General features: G+C 38.8%; 1 protein-coding gene across 1 annotated transcript; it reads left to right on the plus strand.

The window, feature by feature from the left end:
- The first annotated feature begins 19,085 nt into the window (after nucleotides 1-19,085).
- Nucleotides 19,086-20,444, plus strand: LOC115768482 (protein krasavietz-like). Its single transcript, XM_030713062.1, has one exon. It carries the CDS (start codon nucleotides 19,086-19,088, stop codon nucleotides 20,442-20,444), a length of 1,359 nt encoding a protein of 452 aa, XP_030568922.1.
- The last annotated feature ends 1,096 nt before the right edge of the window (nucleotides 20,445-21,540 follow it).

Below are 21,540 nucleotides of genomic sequence, written 5' to 3' on the forward strand. Positions count from 1 at the left end.
ATGCTGATCAAGAATATATATATAATTTATGGGGTCGGAGAAGCTTCCTTCTGCCTGTTACATACATTTGGTATTTGCACAAATATAATATACCCTTTTTACCCATTTTTAATGGGTTCAGGGTATAAAAATCACAACAAATCTCAGGCAAAAGAGACATGCAAAAAAGTGTAGAACATTTTTTTCCATAATTAAAATGTCATTTTTTGTGCCAGCTGCCTTAAACCATTTAAGTACTTTGCCTAAATTGGGATAAAAACCAAACCCAAATATGCTTCGAGGAAATTTCCATACACGTTCAAAGCGGGAAAATTGGCTTTCATAAATACGCGCTACAATAATGTAGAAGGGCTTCTCTTAGATCAATGCATAAAAAAAAATGTATATATATATATATAAGTATATCGTGTATTGCTCAATAAATTTGTCGGGTTAAAGCTGTTTTAATCCTTTAAACGAGTTTTACGCAATTGATTGCAAGCGACGGCAACATTTTCGTTCGCTTTTTTTGCTGGGGAATCAGAATCAGTTAAAATAATGCAATGTTTTTTTTTTTATATTGATAATAAAAAGAGCTATTATCAAATATACTATATATATATTTTGAAAGCTTGCGCGGTAGAAAGTGCTTGGATTTGGTAAAAATTAATTTGTACAGCGCACAGATTTTCAACATCTGTGTGTTGTCCAAAGCGTTTAGCTGTGACAATGGGGAATCATTTGTGTTCATTTATTTGGCTTCATTATGCAATAAATTGAAACATGTTTTTTTTGGGGGGGGGAGGTTTTTTTTATGTGCCAAGCATGCTGAATTTTTACTCGATCAATTTATTGAAAGCGCAGGCAGCTGACATTAGGTAACCATAGGAACAATCGGCTTGTCTCTTAGATGTTGGACGTGTGCATGTATGTGTATTTGAACATATAAATATGTCTCAAATATATATGCACATGTTAGGGGCAATTCGGGTAAGCACTTACATTGCCTCAGTGCCTAAGAGAAAGATGGGAACTTGAGCATTTGCCGCAACACTTGACTTGAATTTCTCGTGCTGTGTGTGTGTGTGTGTGCCAGTGTGTGTTAGTGTGCGTGCGTGTGTGTGTGTGTGTTTTGCTTTTGTTAATTTCTGTTGTTTGCGCTAGCCCCAACAATGGCAAAACAGGCGCACACACACACACACAGAGCACTTGTGCCAGACAGACAAATGAACACATTTTGAATGGAAGGATAAGATGGCTGAGATGTGGAGAAGACATTGCGACACACACACGCACACACACACACACACACGCCAGCCACATAAAAAGCAAAAGGCAACACGAATAAAATTGATGTGTGTAAAAGCTGTATATGTGTGTGTGTGTAGATTACTCATACGCAGCTTAGCCGCCGCTCAGTTAGGCTTACTTAGACTTGCCTGAGTTACTGCTGCTGCAGTCGTTGTTGCTGTCAGTTGTTGTTGTTGTTGTTGTTGCTTTTGCTGTAGCTGTAGATGCTGTCTTTTGGCTGCTTTTTATTGTGTTTTATGATAAATAATTAACATTTTGCATTTGTTGTTGTTATCATAGGCATGCATCAATAGGCACTGCTCTTCCAAATATAACACATACGCACTGGACACCAAAAAACAATTTACAAAAAAAATTACTTATTATTAGCTTGATCAAAACAAAAACGTAAATAAACATATGAAACTGTAAACAAAACTTGGAAATAAACGCGAGAAGCGCTCAAAGCATTCGATATGTGTTTTTTTTTTAAATTCTTCTTTTTTTTAATATTTTTGAAATTGACTAATAATTTTTGTAAATATAAATTTTTGTTTTTTTTTTTTGTAACACGCTTTGTTTTGTTTGCTTTACGCGACTGTGTGTGTGTGTGTGTGTGTCTAAATGCTGTGGCACTTTGGTGCGTGTTTCGGTTACCGTGTGTGTGTCAGTGTGTGTGTGTGTGTGTGTGTGGCTATTTTGTAATCCGCACAAATCCGCTGGTAAATTTGAACTGAATGAGTTCAAAAGCTAAAATGAGTTTGCATACCCAAACGCTTCAGTTCATTGGCGACGCGCTCGCAACTTGCGTTTGCCGAGCGACAAACGAAGGCAGAGCCGAACGCCAGAGCCGAACAATGCCGCCATATAAGACGAGGCAAGTTCAGACAGCGCAAGAGCGCAAGTGACCGCGAGAGTGGGACAGAGCGAGAGCGAGAGAGAGCGAGAGAGAGAGCGAGAGAAAGCTTTCGCGGCAAACTTTAGCCACAGTTGTCAAAAAGTTGCCCAATTACAAGGAATACCCGTTATCAAAAAATTAGCTGCATTCTATAATACTTATAGGGCGCACACAGCTGTTCTACAGCGCGTATAGCAGTTGCAACTGTGCGAAAGATCATCGTCTATACAAATTTGAAAACCTTCACTAGCATCGTCATTTTGCTTACACGACCTCTACTGATATTTTCATTTTTCTTTTTTACAAACAAGAATTTTATTTAAATAAAAAAATTTCTTATTCGCGCTCAAGATTTACGCCAAATATTTGGGTTTGTATAACACTTTCTAACATTTTGTGAGTTTATCAGCAATACGAATTCAAGTTTATAAATTGTTTTGAAATTGCATGCAAATATTCGTCTGTTTTTGCTCTCTGAATTTAATGCATTATAACACTTTTTTGACATATCGAATACATATTTTGTTGACCTCGAATCATATTCAAATATTTGTAGAATAGTTTTTTATTATTGCTGTAAAATAATTGATATTAATGTTTCTTTGACTTCAATGAAAATTCAAAAACTTTTGGAAATTTCATTTGAATTTTGTTTTCTTATTCCTGTTTGATTTTAAATCCAGTCTGCTGCAAATACTTTTCATATATAACAAACACTTTTAAGTTCTGTTTAGTTCTGTTCTTAATTTAATATTTTTAAATACTTATGGTTGAAAACTTTAACTGCCAAAAACTGAACGTTTTTTCGCAATTTTAAGGCATCTTATCAATAGTTTAGAATTTTTTTTTTAAATATTTTAAAATACATACACAGACACCAACGCACACACATAGCCAGTCTAAGGTATATGAAAATAAAACAAAATATATTTCACTTTTTAAAAAATACTTTTTTTCAGGCTCGAAGCACAGCTCAGCTACTGAAGTGAACTGTACGGAACTGAAGTGAAGCAACAACTGACTGCTCGAGCGCTATGCAAAGCCGACAAATGCAGTTGAATGAAGCAGAGGAAAGAGCGCGAGCTTTTCGAGCTTTCAAGGCTAGAAAATGGAGGGAGAGAGATAGAGAGAGAGAGGGAGAGGGCGAGGTAGAGGAGAAGAGGAAGAGTAAAAGCACATAATTCAACAAATGTTGAAGGCAAACTGAACGTTGGCAGCGTTATCCTGGCGCAGCCTTAACGCTCACAGCGGCTGCGCTGCGCTGCCAGAAAGAGAGACAGTATTAATCAGAAAGAGAGAGAGAGTGAGAGTGAGAGCGAGAGGGCGAGAGCGAGAGCGAGAGGGAGAGGGAGCGAGAGATTCGAACGCAGGACGAGGCTGCTTATATTTCGCACGTCCTTTTGTTGTTGCTGCTGGCGCACACCTGTGATTTAGCGAGGACGTGCGACGAGGACGACGACGAGGACGAGGACGAGGCCGAGTCCACGTTGTCCTCGTGCCTGCCTGCCTGCCAGCTGATATTTACCATATTCCCCACAGCCAGCTAAAGCGGACAAGAAAAAAATATTTAAAAAAAAAAAAGCGAACCCAAAACCAACAACAACAACAAGAACAAGAACAGCGAGAAAAGCAGGCGAAACACTAGACACAACAACAATAACCTAGGGGGAAAGGCGCTTTATTCACAAACGCACTTAGGAATGATAGCCCTGGTTTATGCTAATGTTTGCCATTGTCTAAAGTAGTCCGTCAGCCAGTCACTGACTGACTAGTGAGTTTGTCAATCAGTCAGCCAGTCAGTCAGTCAGTCTGTCAGTCAGTCAGTCTGTGTGTCAGGCCCAGTGTGGAGCCCAGTTTCGCGAATGAAGTTGTTTTTATTGAAAAAAGCTCGTTAGTCCAATTTAAGGCTGTCATCGATACGTCTCGTCAATTTTAGGAAATTTATAAGATTTACTTAATTACCTTAAATTAGCTGAGCTTTTTTCTCAAATTCACAGAATTTTACATTAAAGCACATTTCTTACATATCATCCAACAATTTTCTTAATTTATTATAAATTCCCAAAAATAAAAAAAAACAATTAAGAGGTTCTAGTCGGGAGCTCCCGACTGGGGGATACCCTGAACCCTGTCTTCCAACATCAAATGCATATATATGTATATTCTATTTTAGAAGCTAAGTGTCAAGTTTGGTGACTCTTATTATTTACCAAAATTTGCCCAAAAAACAGGATATCGATATCGATTTTGATCGATTGCTTGGAAACGGAGTAAGTTATCGATTATCGGAAACAAACTCGATCTGCGCAGGCACATCTAAAATTTCAAGTCTCTAGCTCTTATAGGTTCTGATATCCTTGCGTTCATACATACGGACAGACGGACGGATGGACAGACGGACAGACAGACAGACGGACCTGGCTAGATCGACTCGGCTATTGATGCTGATCAAGAATATATAAACTTAATGGGGTCGGAGAAGCTTCCTTCTGCCTGTTACATACATTTGGATTTTGCACAATTACAATATACCCTTATACCCATTTTTAATGGGTTCAGGGTACAGAAAAACAAAAAAAAACTTTAAAATGGAAAAAGTAACAAATATATAAAACAACCAAGTAAGCATATCTTCGGAGTGCCGAAATTTTAATACCCTTGCAGACACTTGCTTGTAATTTTACAGATACAGATGTTTGCATTACAAGAACTTAATTAGAGTGCATTTTGTTTGCCAACACTGGCTTGCAGTTTTTTGCTCAGTAAATGCAGTTAAGCTTTTAATTTATTCATACTTTTGAGTTTCATCTCGAAGCCCTCAAAAATGCACAACTAAGCTGTCATATTTTCCAGATATGCATTGGCCATCTTTTCAGTTGCTTCAAATTTAAGACTTGACATTTTTACCCATTTCAAGCAGGTGGAAAAATCAAATGTTCTCGTGCTACTTGAAGCCACACGACTTAGGTGAAAATTTACAAACAATTGTATTTGAAAATGAATTTCAAGTCGTTAAAATGTGGCTGCAATTTTCTATTCGATTTAGTTGAGCTTTAAGAATAAGCTGAAAGTCAATAGCTCTTCAACTTTCGCCCATTCAATGTTTGTTTTCGCGATTTTCCAGCTTAGAACAGACGGAACAGTGCATTTTACCGGGTATATTATCGAGTATGTTTCCAATATAGAATTTCGGCGACGATGCGGGCACAAGAACAAAAAACAATTGATATTGAAATAATTGAATTTAACAAAATTAAACAATCGATGCTGTTTGATGTGGAACAGCTTTAGAATCAAACAGATTTCATTTCCACGTCATAGATGTATGCTTAGATTTCCAAAATAACTTGTTTAATTTTTATACCCTGAACCCATTGAAAATGGGTATTTGTATTTGTATTTGTGCAAAATGCAAATGTATGTAACAGGCAGAAGGAAGCTTCTCCGACCCCATAAAGTATATATATTCTTGATCAGCATCAATAGCTGAGTCGATCTAGCCATGTCCGTCTGTCCGTATGTATGAACGCAAGGATCTCAGAACCTATAAGAGCTAGAAACTTAAAATTTAAGATGTGCCTGCGCAGATCGAGTTTGCTTCCGATAATCGATAACTTACTCCGTTTCCAAGCAATCGATCAAAATCGATATCGATATCCTGTTTTTTTGGGCAATTTTGGTAAATAATAAGAGCTAGAGTCACCAAACTTGACATATAGCTTCTAGAATAGTATATACATTTGCATTTGGTGTTAAAAGAAGAGGGTTCAAGGTATGCCCTAGTCAGGAGCTCCCAAATAGAACCTCTTACTCGTTTATATTAATAAAATTAGCCCCGCACCTCGAGCTAGCTAATTACATGTTTGTAAAAATAGAAAATTTACCAAAATCAGCATTATATAAATATTAAATATATAAAAATATATATATATTCAGATCCACGCACACAAGGGTATTCGATTCTCAGCACTGCATCTGCATAGATTCTTAAAGCAAAACAAATTTTGTATTCGTTTTATTTTATATACGTCGTGCAGAAATTGTCCAGAGAAACATATCTAAATACACAAAGTCAATATCCAAAGGATAATTCTTAATATACTCTTTCCCGGCTTAAGCTATAGAGTTTATAATATGTTCAGCTCGTCATAAACTGAGGGCTCGTTAATTGCAATAGAGTCAATCATGTGGGAAGAAGCAATAGCAAGCCCGAGTTACCAGGGTAGAACGTTTAACGACGACAAATCAATGCGAACTGGGACAACATGCAAATCGAATTATTTGTGCGGCACATCAAATACTTATGAGAAGATTATGTGTGGTAGCTCCTTGTCCATTGATTGGGGTGGGTGGAAATCATGGCGGTCTTTTTTTTTTTTTTTTTGCTCTTGCTTTGGTTCTTTGCATTTGACTTTAATAATCTTTAATAATATCAGTTTCGGTCAGGCAACTTATTTATGGCCAGATAACAATCGGCAGCCAATCGACCAGCCATCGGACTGGACAGCTGACAACCGACAACAGACAACTGACGGTTGACGGTTGACGGCCGACGGTTGACAGTTGATACTTAGCCCAGAGCAGTTTTTTTTTTTTGGTATTTGGTATTTGCGGAAAAGCCCTACAGACTATATGCATGCTACTCAGACTCTTGTAGAGGGCATTATAACTTCGTTACGAGTCCAAACAACTTGTTTAGCAATCGATAGCTGACTCGATATGCAAGCTAGAGTTTCAGCTTTAAAGCTAACTCTGCATAGGCTCGTCTTTATGTCGCAGCTAGATGGGGTTGCTATATCATATAGTCTTACATGTAGAACCTTGCAGATTTTCCAAATACAAAGGCCCAATGCAACCTTGACGAACTTCGCTATGCTCCTAACAACTGGAACTACTATATTATAGGGTTCCTATCGGAACAATCGTTCCGAATTTAGCTTACGTATAAATGCAGTTCTTAGCCATATTTCTGCAAGGGTATTTGATTTTCAACCTGCCGAAAATAGCATTTAATTCATTTTTATACCTCTGTAGAGAGTATTAAAGGTTTGTCATAATGCATTGACAGCCGAGTTAATATGGCCATGTCCGTGTCCATCTGCCCGTCTGACCGTCTGTCCATCTATCTGTTCGCATAGTTTCGTCTTTCTGTTGCAGCCCGGATCGGATAACTATATCATATAGCTGTCATAGGAACGATCAGTTCCTTGTATGGAAAACTAATTTGCTTATCAAGATATCGTGCCCATACTTCTGGTGTATACGAAAACGTATCGCCTAGGGGATACAAAATCGTTTCGCTTGGAAGACACATTTACCACAGTGAAGCTATGGGACTTTACTATATTCAGCCATTTGGATTTACCTTCTGGCTGCTTTCTTCTGCTTTTTCTTGATAAAAATATTGTGTTATCGCCAAATAGTCGCTTTGGAAGTTATAAGGCGATAACATTAACATTATTAAACGTACACACCTTTAGCCATAGTTAAAGAACTTAAAGAGGAATGGAGCTGCATCAAACGTATTTCTCTCGAGCCGTAATTATGATTGTACTATTTAATTTACTCAAAATATATTTTGGCTTAAATAACGCGCGACTATCATTCCAACTTGTGCGACTGGCAATATAGATAAAAGCACTTCAAAATGTTTGCGGAGCATAACAAATACAAATACAGGTTTACAGTCTGTAATTTGAGGCCTTTGGGTTAAATAATGCTCATGATTATTTAGTGTACACTTGATTTAATGCCTGTGCGAATTATTAAGGCTTTTCGAATTAATGAGAAGGCAAAGAGAAACTTGAATCGAGTGCGACAAAAGATATGAAATGCTTATGTGAAGTCCTTGACAAGATGTCCTTTCACAGCTCTCAACTAATTTCGATATCTATTGTAAAGCCGTAAAGCAATTTAACAACGGCCAAACGATTGCATTTGTTGTTGCTGCTGCTGCTGTTGCTGCTGTTGCTGTGGATTTGCATGTGTCCATTGAAATTGTAGTTAAAAGTCTATTAAATTTTACGGCTTCGCAACGCTTGGGCCAATAATGAAGGCTCTCTCGGTCCTATTTCCTGGCCAGCGTCCTGTCGGTCCCGGCATTTCATTTGCAGACGCAACACAAAATAAACCTAATTACACTTTACTTTCACTTTCACTTTCACTTTGCAAGCGCGACAAGCGGACTGGGGCTTGAAGGCGGTTTGCGGTATGCCTGAAAAACTTCAAAAGCATCGGCCGAAGCAAACTTTCTGTTCGAAATTCTGGCTGGTCGCAATATAATTTTACTTTATGTACAATATATTTTGTATTTTGTGTACTGTTCTCGGTTCGGCCTGTTGCCAATTTGTGAGCCAATAAAAGCGTTTAAAGACCCGTTTTAAAGATGCCCCCAAATACGGTTCAGTTCGGTTCGGCTTTGGCTCGCCTCGGCTCATCAAGTCAAATGCGTGACAGATTTTAGTGGACAACTTTTGAAAGCACACCGGAGCAAAAAAAAAAACGAACAAAAAATTCTTCAAATAAAAGTCACACACTAAGCAATACCCTGTAGTCAGTGCCAGGGCATGAAATACTCTATTTACTTGAAATTGAAATGAAACGAAAAATAGCCATATCTAGCGGAATATTATTAATATAAAAGCTAGCTGCAACAGTTTGTTTGGCTGCCCAACATTTCGTTTACCCTGTAATCAGTGGAAGAAGCATACAAATATTAGCCAGGTATTTTTCATTAATCATAGGGTATACGAAACGTTAGTAAGCCAAACAAACCTTTTCAAGCTGTTTAATCAAATGATTTAAAGACTTTGATTGAGATTTCCTTTGCTCTGAAACGTTAAGCAATAATCGTTAAGTAAATACAGGGTATAAAAGTGCCTAACATGCCTCGTGTTTGTCTTCCTGTCACTACCAAAGCTCAACACTAAATACTCTCGCAACTCAATTACAGGGTATATAGAGGCAGATATAAAGCTCCATTTTGCAGCTGTAACAGCAAGTTACCTTTGCCTGTTCCATAGCAAATAGTTATGTGAAAACTCACTGCACTCATTTCCAACGCTTACAGGGTATATAAATGCCAGTGAGCAGCAAAATTTTCGGTAGCTTACAACATAATGAACACTTTTTATATGCAAATAATCATAATAATGTGCCTGTGTGTCTGCGCCAGTGTGTGCGCTCTGTGCGTCTTTGTGTGTGTGTGTGTTGTTAAAGTGTTGTAAAACGCTTTTGAAGCGCTTATTTGTATGTGATTATTTAAATAATAAATGGGCGCGGGGCCTGGGTCGACTCGATCATCAACGGCGCTCATAAGTAGGCAATAACTTTTGCTTTGTTGTGGCTTGCGAGATGCCATAGTGCCCCCCCCCCCCCCCCCCCCTTCTCCACTTTCTCTCACACCCATCATTCCCGTGGAAAGTCTCAGCAAGTAGCCCGTAATGAGCATGTCATTTAACGTAATTTCAGTTGATTGTTATGGCATTACAGCCGGCAAACAATATGTAGAATGTGGGCGTGAGGGCGTGGTGTCGAGGGGAAGCGGCAAGTGCCCGGACAATGCTCAGTACAATATACTTTCCAGCAAGGACGAGGCCTCAGTTGGAGCTTATCTTATCAAGAGCCAAGCAGAGCAGCTGCCAAAAAGCCAAATACCGAAACTACACACACACACACGAACACACACACACACTATCTGCCAGTGTGTGTATGCATAAATTAGAGCTAGCTATTGTTGTTTTGTGGCTTTTGTTGATTTTTGTTGCTTTTGAATGGTTTACTTACTGTTAACCCAGATCCTGGCTCAGAATTAACTGGACGCTCGCAAATAGCTCGAATTATGGCCTATGGCTTACCTGTAAAGACACGTGCTTGTTCGATTAGAAGTGAGCCATCAAATCAAAATGATAAAAGTGAAGCTATTCACATGCATAAAATGGGCAAATGCTAAGCCCTTGCCATTGTTATTTCCCCAGATAAAACCCATCTCGTTTATGACTCACCTTTATTTGATTAATATTTGATTATCGACAAACTATCTTCCAACTGTCTTCAGCCTGTCTTCCTGCCTGTCTTCCCACCTGTCTTCCTGCCTGTCTGCCTACCTGTCTTCCCACCTGTCTTCCTGCCTGTCTTCCCACCTGTATTCCTGCCTGTCTGCCTTCCTGTCTTCCTACCTGTCCGCCTACCTGTCTTCTACCATACTATAAACGGAAACCTCCAAATCGAAACAGATTGGCAGGCATGAATATCAATATATGAATTGAAAATTTGTGCCGCATAACGCAGCATTTTGTTTTACTTTTTTTTATGAAAACTTTAGATTTATAAAAAAATAAAATAATAATAAGAAATTAAGCTTTCAGTATTATTTGGCAAAAAATGGATCAGAAACGCGTATATTAAAGAAAGAAATACTTGAAATACAATTTATTTTTATTTATTTGAAATGTACTTTAATATGTGTACTATTATTTGTTCTTAAATTTGTTTTTACTTTCAGTTTTATTGTTATTGAAGGAACAACTTAAATTAAACGAATTTAAAGAATATAACTAGTCTAACAGGATAAAATTAACAAAAGGAAGTACCTAAGACAAGTTTATTGACTCAAAGAAAACAAATCTATTTCGAAATTTGGAAATATTTAAGACCTAGCACAGTCTAATAAGCTCGGAGAAAACAAATCCCAAGCAAAAGTTAGAGAAATAAATCATATTAAAATTTATTATCAAATGTACTTCCAAAAAGCTAAGCAAATTAATGAATGTTGCAATTGTTTTAGCTAGCAGCACTGACCCCATTTATATTTATTATTTAGCTATTTAAACCCAACTGTATTGTGTGCCACAGCCAAATGAAAGGAATTTTCAACAGAACTTCGAAGTGCTCGGCGTACTTAATTTAATTTGAATGCGCTTGCAAGTACTTGCAGTTAATAATTAAATGAATTCGAATTACATTTGAAATGCACACACAAAAAGCAAATTAAATCAAATTTCAAATGCTTTTCGAACTGCGACAAGTCATAAACGACTCGCAGAGCCGCCTTTTGGAGTATGTCTTATTGGGAAACACACTGCGTGATATGTAATTAGAATGAAATCGAATGCTGTAGCAACTTTAGGGAGTGGAAGTTGTGAATGCTTCTTAAAGAAAATCAATTGAAACAAATTATTTAACACACTTGCAGCTACATACGTGTGACCAAACCAGATACGATACTTTAAGTTGACTAATTGCAAGATGCTCAGACAGTCTTTATACATGGCCAAATAATCCAACAAGTCAGACAGCAGCTATATAGAAATTAGAGCACACACAGGGAGAGTGCGGGCGAGACAGCGAGAAAGAAAGAGAAAGAGAGAGAGAGAGAGAGAGAGCGACAAGCAGAGACCAACCAGGGGGGGTGTTGGTTGGACGAGCGAGCGTCCAAAAGTGAAGCCTGGCCAGGCTCGTATTAGGCCTTCAATGGATACAAGCAATTTCGTTTAATTAAAACATGCCAATACATTTTGGCTAGCAGCAGCAACAATAACAACAATCATCAATTTCAGCAGACCGCACACTGAATACCCTTGCAGGCATGTCTAGTATGCAAGTCTGGCACACTTTTGCTCCTGTGCAGAAAGCAGAAGTAGAGCTTCATATAGAACTATATGATACAGGAGTTGGAAGAATGGAAAAGCTACGTTTTTGGACTATCCTTTTGTTCTTATAGAAAAAATATTGAGTTCAGACAATCGTTTATTTGCAGCTATATTTAAAAGTGGGCTCAAATTTCTAAACCTATGTTCTTATGAAAGAAACAAACTAATTCTTTGGACTATTTATCCATAGCATGGGCAGATGTTCACGCGCTTCTCTTTCTATAAACGAAAACTAATCTTTTGGACAATCGTTTATCTATATCTTTATTAAAAAAAAGTGGGCCGATGCTCATGAACTTTAGTTCCTATCAAAATAAAAACCAGTTTTGGGATGATCGTGAACCGATGCTCACGAGCTTTTGTTCTTATTTAAGGAGCACAGTAAAGAACTCAACATTTCTTTCAAAAACTTAAGCACCGATCTTTCCAATGGCAGCTATAGCACATGGTATTCCGATGCGTCCGATTTCCACATTACTTTTTAAGCTAAGACTTCATTTTATGCTGTTTACTGAGCAGGAATATGTCAATACCTGCTGCATTTGTCGGGCACACCTGCCGTGTGTTACACATTTCGTGAGAAAGAGGATAATGCCAGCTGGCAGAGGGCATGATAGCTACAAGAACAACAGTCACAACAACTGGCAACAAAGATCAAACACATTCGAAATGCTGGCCAAAAGGCGAGCGACAAAATGCACACTTAAATTTTATGGACGAGTTGCAGCAAATGGAGCATTGTGCCGCATGCCAAAAGCCGTTACCCAAATCGCTCCAATGCCAAAGCGGCCCTGACGTTGGGGCTAAAGAACATCATGATAATTATGATGATGATAATGATGATGATGATGATGCTGATGATGATGTTGATGTGGGCGCCTGTCAAGTGGGACAACCCGTCGTCCTGCCCACTTGATGCTCATTACAGTCAATTGAAGTTAATGCAGCTGCCAGCTGTTTTGGCCCGTTTGCCTTCCGTGCCTTCTGCCTTCTGCCTTCTGTTTGTCTATCTGGCCGTTTATTCGGCTCTGCGCTTTCCACTTTGCTTGCAGCGTGCCAAAAAGGTAAAAAACAAAGGAAAACAAAACAAAAATATAAAACCAAAATGAAATGAACATTTTCGCGCAGCCTGTCATTATGGCAATTTAATCGAGCGGAAATAAAGTGCTTAAACATCATAAACAAGATTTAATGTGACAAAAAAGCAAATCACAGCGAGACAAACAGCAGGGGGGACGCTCTCTGGCTGCAGAGAGGGGTGGAGGGAGGGTTGGGGGAGGTGTCGCTTTGACGGGACCAACATAAATGTCAAATGGCATTTGGCTAAAGATGACAGGCAAATCCTTTTTTGTCTTTTACACTCAGCACTCCCCCAAAAAATGAAAATGAAAATGAAAAGAAAACAACAACAAAAATATTCAAAACAAAAATCTGACAACTAGGCATGTATGCGTGCTGCCCGAATGGGGAAGGGGTGGGGTCCCTAGCAGGCTTCCTACTGCCCAGTGGGCGTAGGCGTCAGCATGGTTATGGGCGTGTCATAATATATCGCGCTCTAGACACATCTTGAAGCGCTCCATTTGGATTATGGAACCGCTTACATGACAGCAGCAGTTGCAACAGGACCCAGCCTAATTTTGAGAACAGGAGTGTATGTGTGTGTGTGTGTGTGTGTGTATGTGTGTTTGTGTGTGTAGGATATACTGTAGGATACGCTATCTACCAACCTAAGTGTTGTTGTTGTTGCTTTATACCCTACAATCAAAATGGGCTGAAAGGGTATATCGAAGCGATGTAAATGTATGGAATGGTAAAAAGGCATATATATATATATATATATATATATATATATATAATATATAGCAACCGAGCCGACCATGTCTAACCATGTCGCCATCTCTCCGTCTTCTATCACAGCCGCTGTCAAGAGTGTGCAGGATAGATTTCGACAAGTCAGAAGTGTGGTTACAGGGCATCTCCCAGTCGGGATACAAGTCCCACCGACTAACTCACTCTTAGTTATTGTTTCCTTTTTATTTTTTTGCGAACGACACCTTTCGGCTTATCTAAATATTTGAGCTGGTGCTTCCAATGTCAATAAAACGAAACGAAACTGTAAGCCGAGAGAGAGGACAGGAGCGAAAAGGGGTGGGGAGGGTAGGGGAGGACAAGAACGAGGAGAGCATGGACAAGGGTATGAGTATGATACCAAAAAGGGTGCTGAAAAAAAAAACAGCACTCTACGGTATAAAAGTGGGCAGAATAACAAGTTCGAGTTAAATTCTTATTTATGCAACATTTTTTTTTACTACGAAAAGGGTCAAGCTGTCTGTGACCTAAGCACTTGACTTGGATTTATGTTAAAAAAAAAAAAAAAAAAAAAAAAAAAAAATTAATAAAAAAAAGTAAACAAAATAATGGACATGATCAAAAACTGTGCATGCTGTCTACGAAATATTATGAATTAAATTCAATTTATTAATTACATTTTCTCAATTGTTATAATATATGAATTTTGAGTAAATGACTCTAAAACTGCACAGAGACTCTCAAGCCATATCTAAAGAAGAAGAAATAAATTTGTATGATTTGGCATTAACAGATGTCAAACTTTGAAATGATATAAAGCCAGCTTTTAATCCATCAAAATTAATTAAATCAAGTAATTGATTTGACCCGGTTAAGATTTGTTTTTTTTTTTTTTCGGTTTATGTTCGTGCATTTGACGCAATCAATCATTCAATCAATCAGGCAAACGGCGGTCACTTGACGCGCTTCACACATCGATCATCGAGAAATTCCAAATATGTTGCGTTTATCACTGGAGGTGATAGCATGTAATTGGGGCAACAACAACAAATCAAGCACTTGAATAGCTATCAAGGTAATGCCCCATCAATAAGTGTCTTTGTCTGGCACCAGACACTTGATCAGATTTCTTATCAAAAAAATAGAAAACATATAAAAATACATAAATACAATAACAAATGGGCAAAGAATATTACTAACTTGACCAGAAACAAAGAAGCTCCACTAATTTTCAAGTTTATTATTGAAGAAATGCGCTTTTTGACTATTCACGACAAGTAGATGCTCTTTACCCATATCTCAAGTGTATTTTGCAAATGTAATTGTTACATTTTATTCAAAAACATCAGAGAGTGTTGCCACCTTGTCCAATTGGCAACTTTGTCAAATGTGAAGAGTGTTGGTAAACAACGTTGAAAAGCATACTTGGGACTGTAACAATAATTAAGAAATTGTCATATACATACATATATAAGAATATATAAGAATATATATTCTTGGACATTCTCTAAAAAGGTTAAAATAAAGAGCTGAAAGAAGCGAAGAGAAGCTTGCAACGTATATGTATGTATATCTGCATTTATACACGTACAATAAAACATTAGATGACAGACACACCTTAATATGCCTTCCTATTCTGCTCAACCAACAACAGATATAACACCATATAGCAGAACTTTGTATAAAAAGTAACTTAACTGAAATCCTTCAGCTGCCCACGAGAACCTATCGATACGCCTTTCACCTCAGTGCACTTTGCTTACAGAGCAGCCAAATCGAGCAAATAAATACGCGAATAAATATAAATAAAATTGTGTCTGCGATTCGCTGTGTCAAGCGTTTCAGTTGTCAAGCGATGACAGTCACATTAACAGCAGAAGCAACGTTGAGAAAGAGCTTATCAAAAATGCAATCAAATCGAAACTAAGGCACACTCGACTAACAACAGTAAAAAAGTGTGTGTTATCTTTGAGGGGAATACGTTGAATCAATCAAATCAAAACAAATCAAATCGAACCGTAACGAAATAATAACATATTTAATCAAAATATATCAAGCAATTTGTAAACAATAACTTAAGTTGAGTTAGGCAACGAAAACGTAAATTAATCAGGCAACCTTAAAATAACAAGCAGCCAGTGTTAGTAGATGCGAATCGTAGACAAGCGTGTTGTGTAGTTGCTTAAAGTTAATGGTCAACGGACTGCCTTGCATTCAACCTGAATTAATTTTGTGTTATTTCAGTGCTGTTAAGTGAACATTGCAGTCGACAGTGTTGTTAAGAGGCTCAAACTTCGGTGGTAGTGTTGGAAAATGTTTCAATCAAGCGTAAATTACTTAGATTTTATATTTGTACACTTCTCGCTAATCAACAATTGGTATTTGACTGGCATATTTTTTTTTTGCACAGTATTGATAAACGCGAAACACTGACAGTATTGTCAGTGTTGTCAAGAGGCTCATTCTCCGATGCCAATGTTAGAAAATGTTTTCGTCAAGCGTAAATGACATCAATTTAATATATTTTTTTTAATCTTCTCGCATATTAACAATTGAGATTTGACTGGCGTGTTTCTTCGCACAGTGTAGGTCTATCTAATACGAAAATATCAATTAAATTCAAATGATGGCAAGCAAAACAAAATAAGCTGATAAATCAAATTGCATTTAAGGCAAATTAATATCAGATGCGACGTAATCGCATATAGCTCAATTAGTTGGCCAATCGCCTCCATGTTGATTTAACATAAATCGCTTACTCGATATGCAAAAAGGAATTTGCAGTCACTTTCCCAACCCCAACCATAACACCAGCCCCACCCTCGACCGCAACCCCCCTTTAAACTCCGGCAGCTATAAGCTGTCCATTCTCAGCTATTTACAGTTGATTGATATCAGCTATATGCCGGCAACATGGCGCAGGGAGGGTGAAGTGCGGATGCCATATGGGTTTTCAACTGCCGCAGACTAAAGCTGGCATTAGATGCCAATGTAAAGCACGAGGCAAAGTAGAATATGGAATACAGACATCTACATGACAACCGCGTTGTCAGGCACACGCACACAGGCAAACAGACACACACACACACACACACCCACACACAGCCTAGACAATCTTTCAAGCATATGAAGTGGCTCAGTGTATGTGTTTTGATATTTGCATTTGCGCTGCTGACAGCGCCTAAGCGGCCATTTTATCATGTCTACTTAACAGTAAACACACGCACACACGCACACACGCACACACACACACACACACACACACACACACACACACAAACACACACACACACAAGCCTACACTCTGGTATGTATGCTATGACAAATGATATGACACAACAAACAAAATATGAAAGCAACTCACCTAAGCAAACAATATCATAGCCAGTTGCAGATTTATCGATAGAATGGGATTTGAAGGGATGCCCTTAATTACTATAATAAATACTTGGCAACACCTTAAACGTACACTGTTATACACACAGTGATCTAAGAGCTATATTATGTAGTTAATATTATCATGTTTCTATTAGGGCCTTCGGCTAAGATAATGCGACAGGGCTGCGGCAGTCTGGGGTTTGAGCCAGCATCACGGTTCCAATTGCTCGAACAACTGTGTGTGGACAGCTTACATATTTATCGAGCACTGCATTTAACTGTACATAACTATTAGTCTTAATAGACTGACTGACTGACTGATTGATTGATTGACTGACCAATCCACAGCACTAACCGTAAGAGAAAGGAACTAAAATGTATACCGTAGATACAATACAGTACACTCGCAATTGCAAATTTAAAAAAAAAACGAGAAAGCAAGGCTATCTTCGGCACTCCGAAGATCTAATACCCTTGCAGACTCAAACTTTTCATAATGCTTATAGTGCTTTGCCCGTATTTAAGAATTACAGGGAAAATAGTTAATGCCGAGTTTGGTCAAGATATCTTGATAAACAAAAAAGGTTTTTAATCAAAACCCTAGTTTTCGATCGATCTTTCCTATGGCAGATATATGATATAGTAGTCCGATCTTAATAGGATTTTGCATATATATGAGTAGTATAGTAAAACTAATAAATACCGAGTTTGGTCGAGATATGTTGAAAAACAAAATATTTTTTCATATAACTTAATTATCGGTCGATCGTTCCTATGGCAGCTATATGATATAGTGGTCCGATCCAGTTTTGACATATGTGCTGCGTGCAACAGAAAAAGGGATTTCTGCAAAGTTTCATTAAGATAGCTTTAAAACTGAGGGACTAGTTGGCATATAAATAGACAGACGGACAGGCGGACATGGCTCTATCGACTCGGCTTTTGATGCTGATCAAGAATATATATACTTTATGGGATCTGAGATGTCTCCTTCTATGCGTTACACATTTCACGACAAAAAAATATAGTACCCTCTGCAAGGGTATAAAAATATACTCTCAAATACATGCATACAATAAGAATGTTGATATCGACACTTATCGATTATATGAAAAAGGAACAATTTGTCGAGTCTTTGAAATATCTTTGCACACTCCAAATGAACATTGAGATAGATGTTTGGTAAGAAAGTGATTAGAAGAAAAAAACACATACACATACTTTGTCTCTTCAGAAAGCCGAAAGCCCTTGATAAAGGTCGATATTTGGCCATGTTTCGTCCGATTGTCTCTAGGTGTGCTGGCTGCTATCGATATTTATCGATTAGATGGAAAAGGAGCCATTCGTTAATTCATTGTAAGACCCTAATGAGATCTTGGATAAGAAGAGAAATATACATAATTTTTTGAGAAAACCGAAGAGCTTAAACCTTTGCAGAAACTTTGTTTTCGCTGCTTGGGGTGATTGTTCTTGTTGATTTTTGCAACATGGTAAGAAGCGTACACACTGAGCTGGTTTAGGAGATATTTGGTGATCACATCATAATAGCCTTTGCGTGGGGGTACGCGTTAAATAGAGATCAGCCCTGCTTTTGATTACTCGTGAAGCAGGCCTGGCACAATGCTTTCAGCAATGAGTTTTACAAATATTTTAGTTTGTGCGAGACTTAAAATTAAAGTAAAAATATAAAAATCTGAAAAAATTGTATAAAAACCTACAAATAGTTCGGTTCAAGCTGTTTGCCGCCTTCCGCAAAGAACAACTTCAAACAAAGAAATAAACAAGAAAAGGAAAAAAGAAAAACGCCTACCAAATTCCATATAAGATACGAAAAACCATATAGGTAAAACCGGAAAAAACCGCACACAAATTTTAGATATCACCCTCTTCCCAAAAAAAAAAAGGAAACAAATTGCAAAAGCGCCAAATGTAAGCCAAGACAAGTTATTCAAAGGACAGAGAGTGAGAGAGAGAGAGGAAGAGAGAGAGGAAGTGAGAGAAAGGGAGAGAGAGAGGGAAAGAAGTAGAGTGAGCGATAGAGAGAAAGGGAGCGGAAGAGGAGAGTGTGAAGAACGAAAAGCATGGCATCCAAATATATATTGCCCTGTTTCCGCCTGAAGAGCAATCGCACGAAAAAGGAAAAGGACAACGAGTGCCTGGCCTATCGGAATGAACTGGTCGAGGCGCTCGATCGTACCAAAGGTAAGCTTGAGGCCAGCTGGAAGGCATTGGACAATATCGTCTCCAAGCCGATCTATCAACGTTTGAGCGGACAACTCTACGATGTGCTATATACGGGCGGCCTGCTAACCAGCGATGGCAAACTGCCCACGCGCGGCGATCTGAAGCTGCGAACCAGCTACTGTGTATTCACGACACACGATGAGCTCAATGCGCTGCGTGTTTACGAGCAGCTGGTGAAGCGTTTGCGGTGTCGCCACAAGCATCTGGATGTGGCTTTTGAGTCGCATGCCCAGCGTCTGTTAACGCTGCTCGGCGGCTTTGAGGAGGGCGCACGTCGGCGTCTGGCTCTCCTGATGGCATTGTATCTGATCGATGGGCAAATCAATCCGCGAACGCTGCTTGCATTGGGCCAGCAACAGGCGAGCATTGACGAGGGTCTGGCCATGGAATTTATGCTGGTGGTGTGCAGCACACTGAAGCGTGAACGTGGCGCCAATTTCATGCTGCAAATGCTCAAGAAATCTGGTCTGGATGGCAAAATAATAAGCTTTATGCCGCCAATGCTACGCAGCGATCTATATTTTCAGCAGGTCTATCAGGAGAGCGATTTGGATGAGGTAATTAAGCTGCACGAGACACGGGCCGGGCAGGAATTGCGCAAACGTTTGCAACAGCGTCTGCTTGACGATTTTCGCGAAAAGCTGCCCCATGTGGAGGTGGTGCGAAATGTGCGTGAATTTCAGCGCGAGCATCACATGTCCGATTCAGAAGTCATCGGCATTGTCTGGCAGACAATCAATAGTAATGCCAGTTGCAGCAGCCCGGCCAATTCCAGTCCGGAGCAGACCATACGCAGGCTGCAAACATATGCACCACTGCTGAATGCACTTTGCAGCACGGACAGCGCACAGATTGCATTGCTGATGCGGCTGCAGGAATGGTGTTATGAGCACCATGCGCTCTTCAAATCCTTTGAACGTTTTGCGGTACATCTGTATCGGGCGGGCGTTATCAATGAGGATGCCATCGTACGCTGGTATGAGGTGGATCACATTGATAAGGGCAAGGTTGCGTTTCTGGATCAGATGCATCGCTTTGTCCACTGGCTGCACAGCGATAGCGATGCGAATGCCCGTGTCGATTATAATACCTATGTGACAAATCGCCGACAGACACAGCAGCGCAGCAAGACCATCTATAGCGATGTCATCGGGCCGAGCCTAAATGCCAATATCAACTTTGCCAAATACTCATAGATGCACATTCAACACATATCTAATATACACCAACACATGCATACATTTTATCAAGCATATTTGCATTATTTGCCATTGGCCTTCACATTTTCAAATCTTCCGCCCATTCAATCGCACTTTTAGCCGCAATGTACTAGCGTATGGTTGCATCCAGAGATACAAATGTCACACTAGCAACATCAATAAACAATAGAATCGACAACAAGAGCAATTGCTTTCAATTATTTATAGTTTATAATCTACAGAAATCTACAAAACGGCCATATTCAAATTTGATGACAGGTGGAAGCAGGCATCTCCTTTGCTATAAATATCTATTTATTAATATGAATATATATATATATATTTATATATATTTTCTAGATCAAAAATTCTTCTAAAAATAGGCTTCTGTTTTTAGCACAAACATCCTATCTCAGGTACAAACGGTACATTTTTCTGACGCCAAAAGCCAAAGAACAGTTTACTTTTTATACCCCGTACTAATTAAAAATTTGTAAAAAAGAATAGTTTAGGAGTTATACCTAAACTTTGATCAGGAGAAAGTTTAAACTTGTCCAGCTCGAAAACAAATAGTGACTAGAGTCTCATAACTAAAACATATTCTCGTATATCATAAGGTAAACGGAGTTATTTCCGTTTCCGATAATTCTGCTCATTTCCATAGTATCGATAAATATCGATTTGCAAGAGTTTTGTAACGCCAGCTCGGATCATTTAATCTCCCATTAGCCCATCCCATTAGCTTTAAAATAATTCTTTCCATTCTGCGCCCTTTTCCCTTCCATATAAAAAGGAAGTTTTTGTACACGGTATTATCTCGTCGGACACTCCAGAGAGTTGAGCACTCTCGCCTATTTTAATTTGTTTTAAGGCTGCCAGCAACCTTATGACAGCGAATTCTTGAAATCCTGTGTAAGAGTGGGCTTAAAAGGGATTTTTTTTTAGATTAGTTGCCGTCTTTTGGTCTTGGATGAAAATCACAAGAATTCCTTTAATCAAACGCAACAAACAGCTGACAGCACGCTCCCCCCTTCCCCCCTGCTCACAATTACCAAACAATGCTGCGGGATGAGCTGCTGCAAGTCCCCCTGCC

Source organism: Drosophila novamexicana, unplaced genomic scaffold (genome assembly GCF_003285875.2).
Source record: "Drosophila novamexicana strain 15010-1031.04,08,12 unplaced genomic scaffold, DnovRS2.1 tig00001810-arrow-arrow-pilon, whole genome shotgun sequence".
NCBI classification, from domain to species: domain Eukaryota; kingdom Metazoa; phylum Arthropoda; class Insecta; order Diptera; family Drosophilidae; genus Drosophila; species Drosophila novamexicana.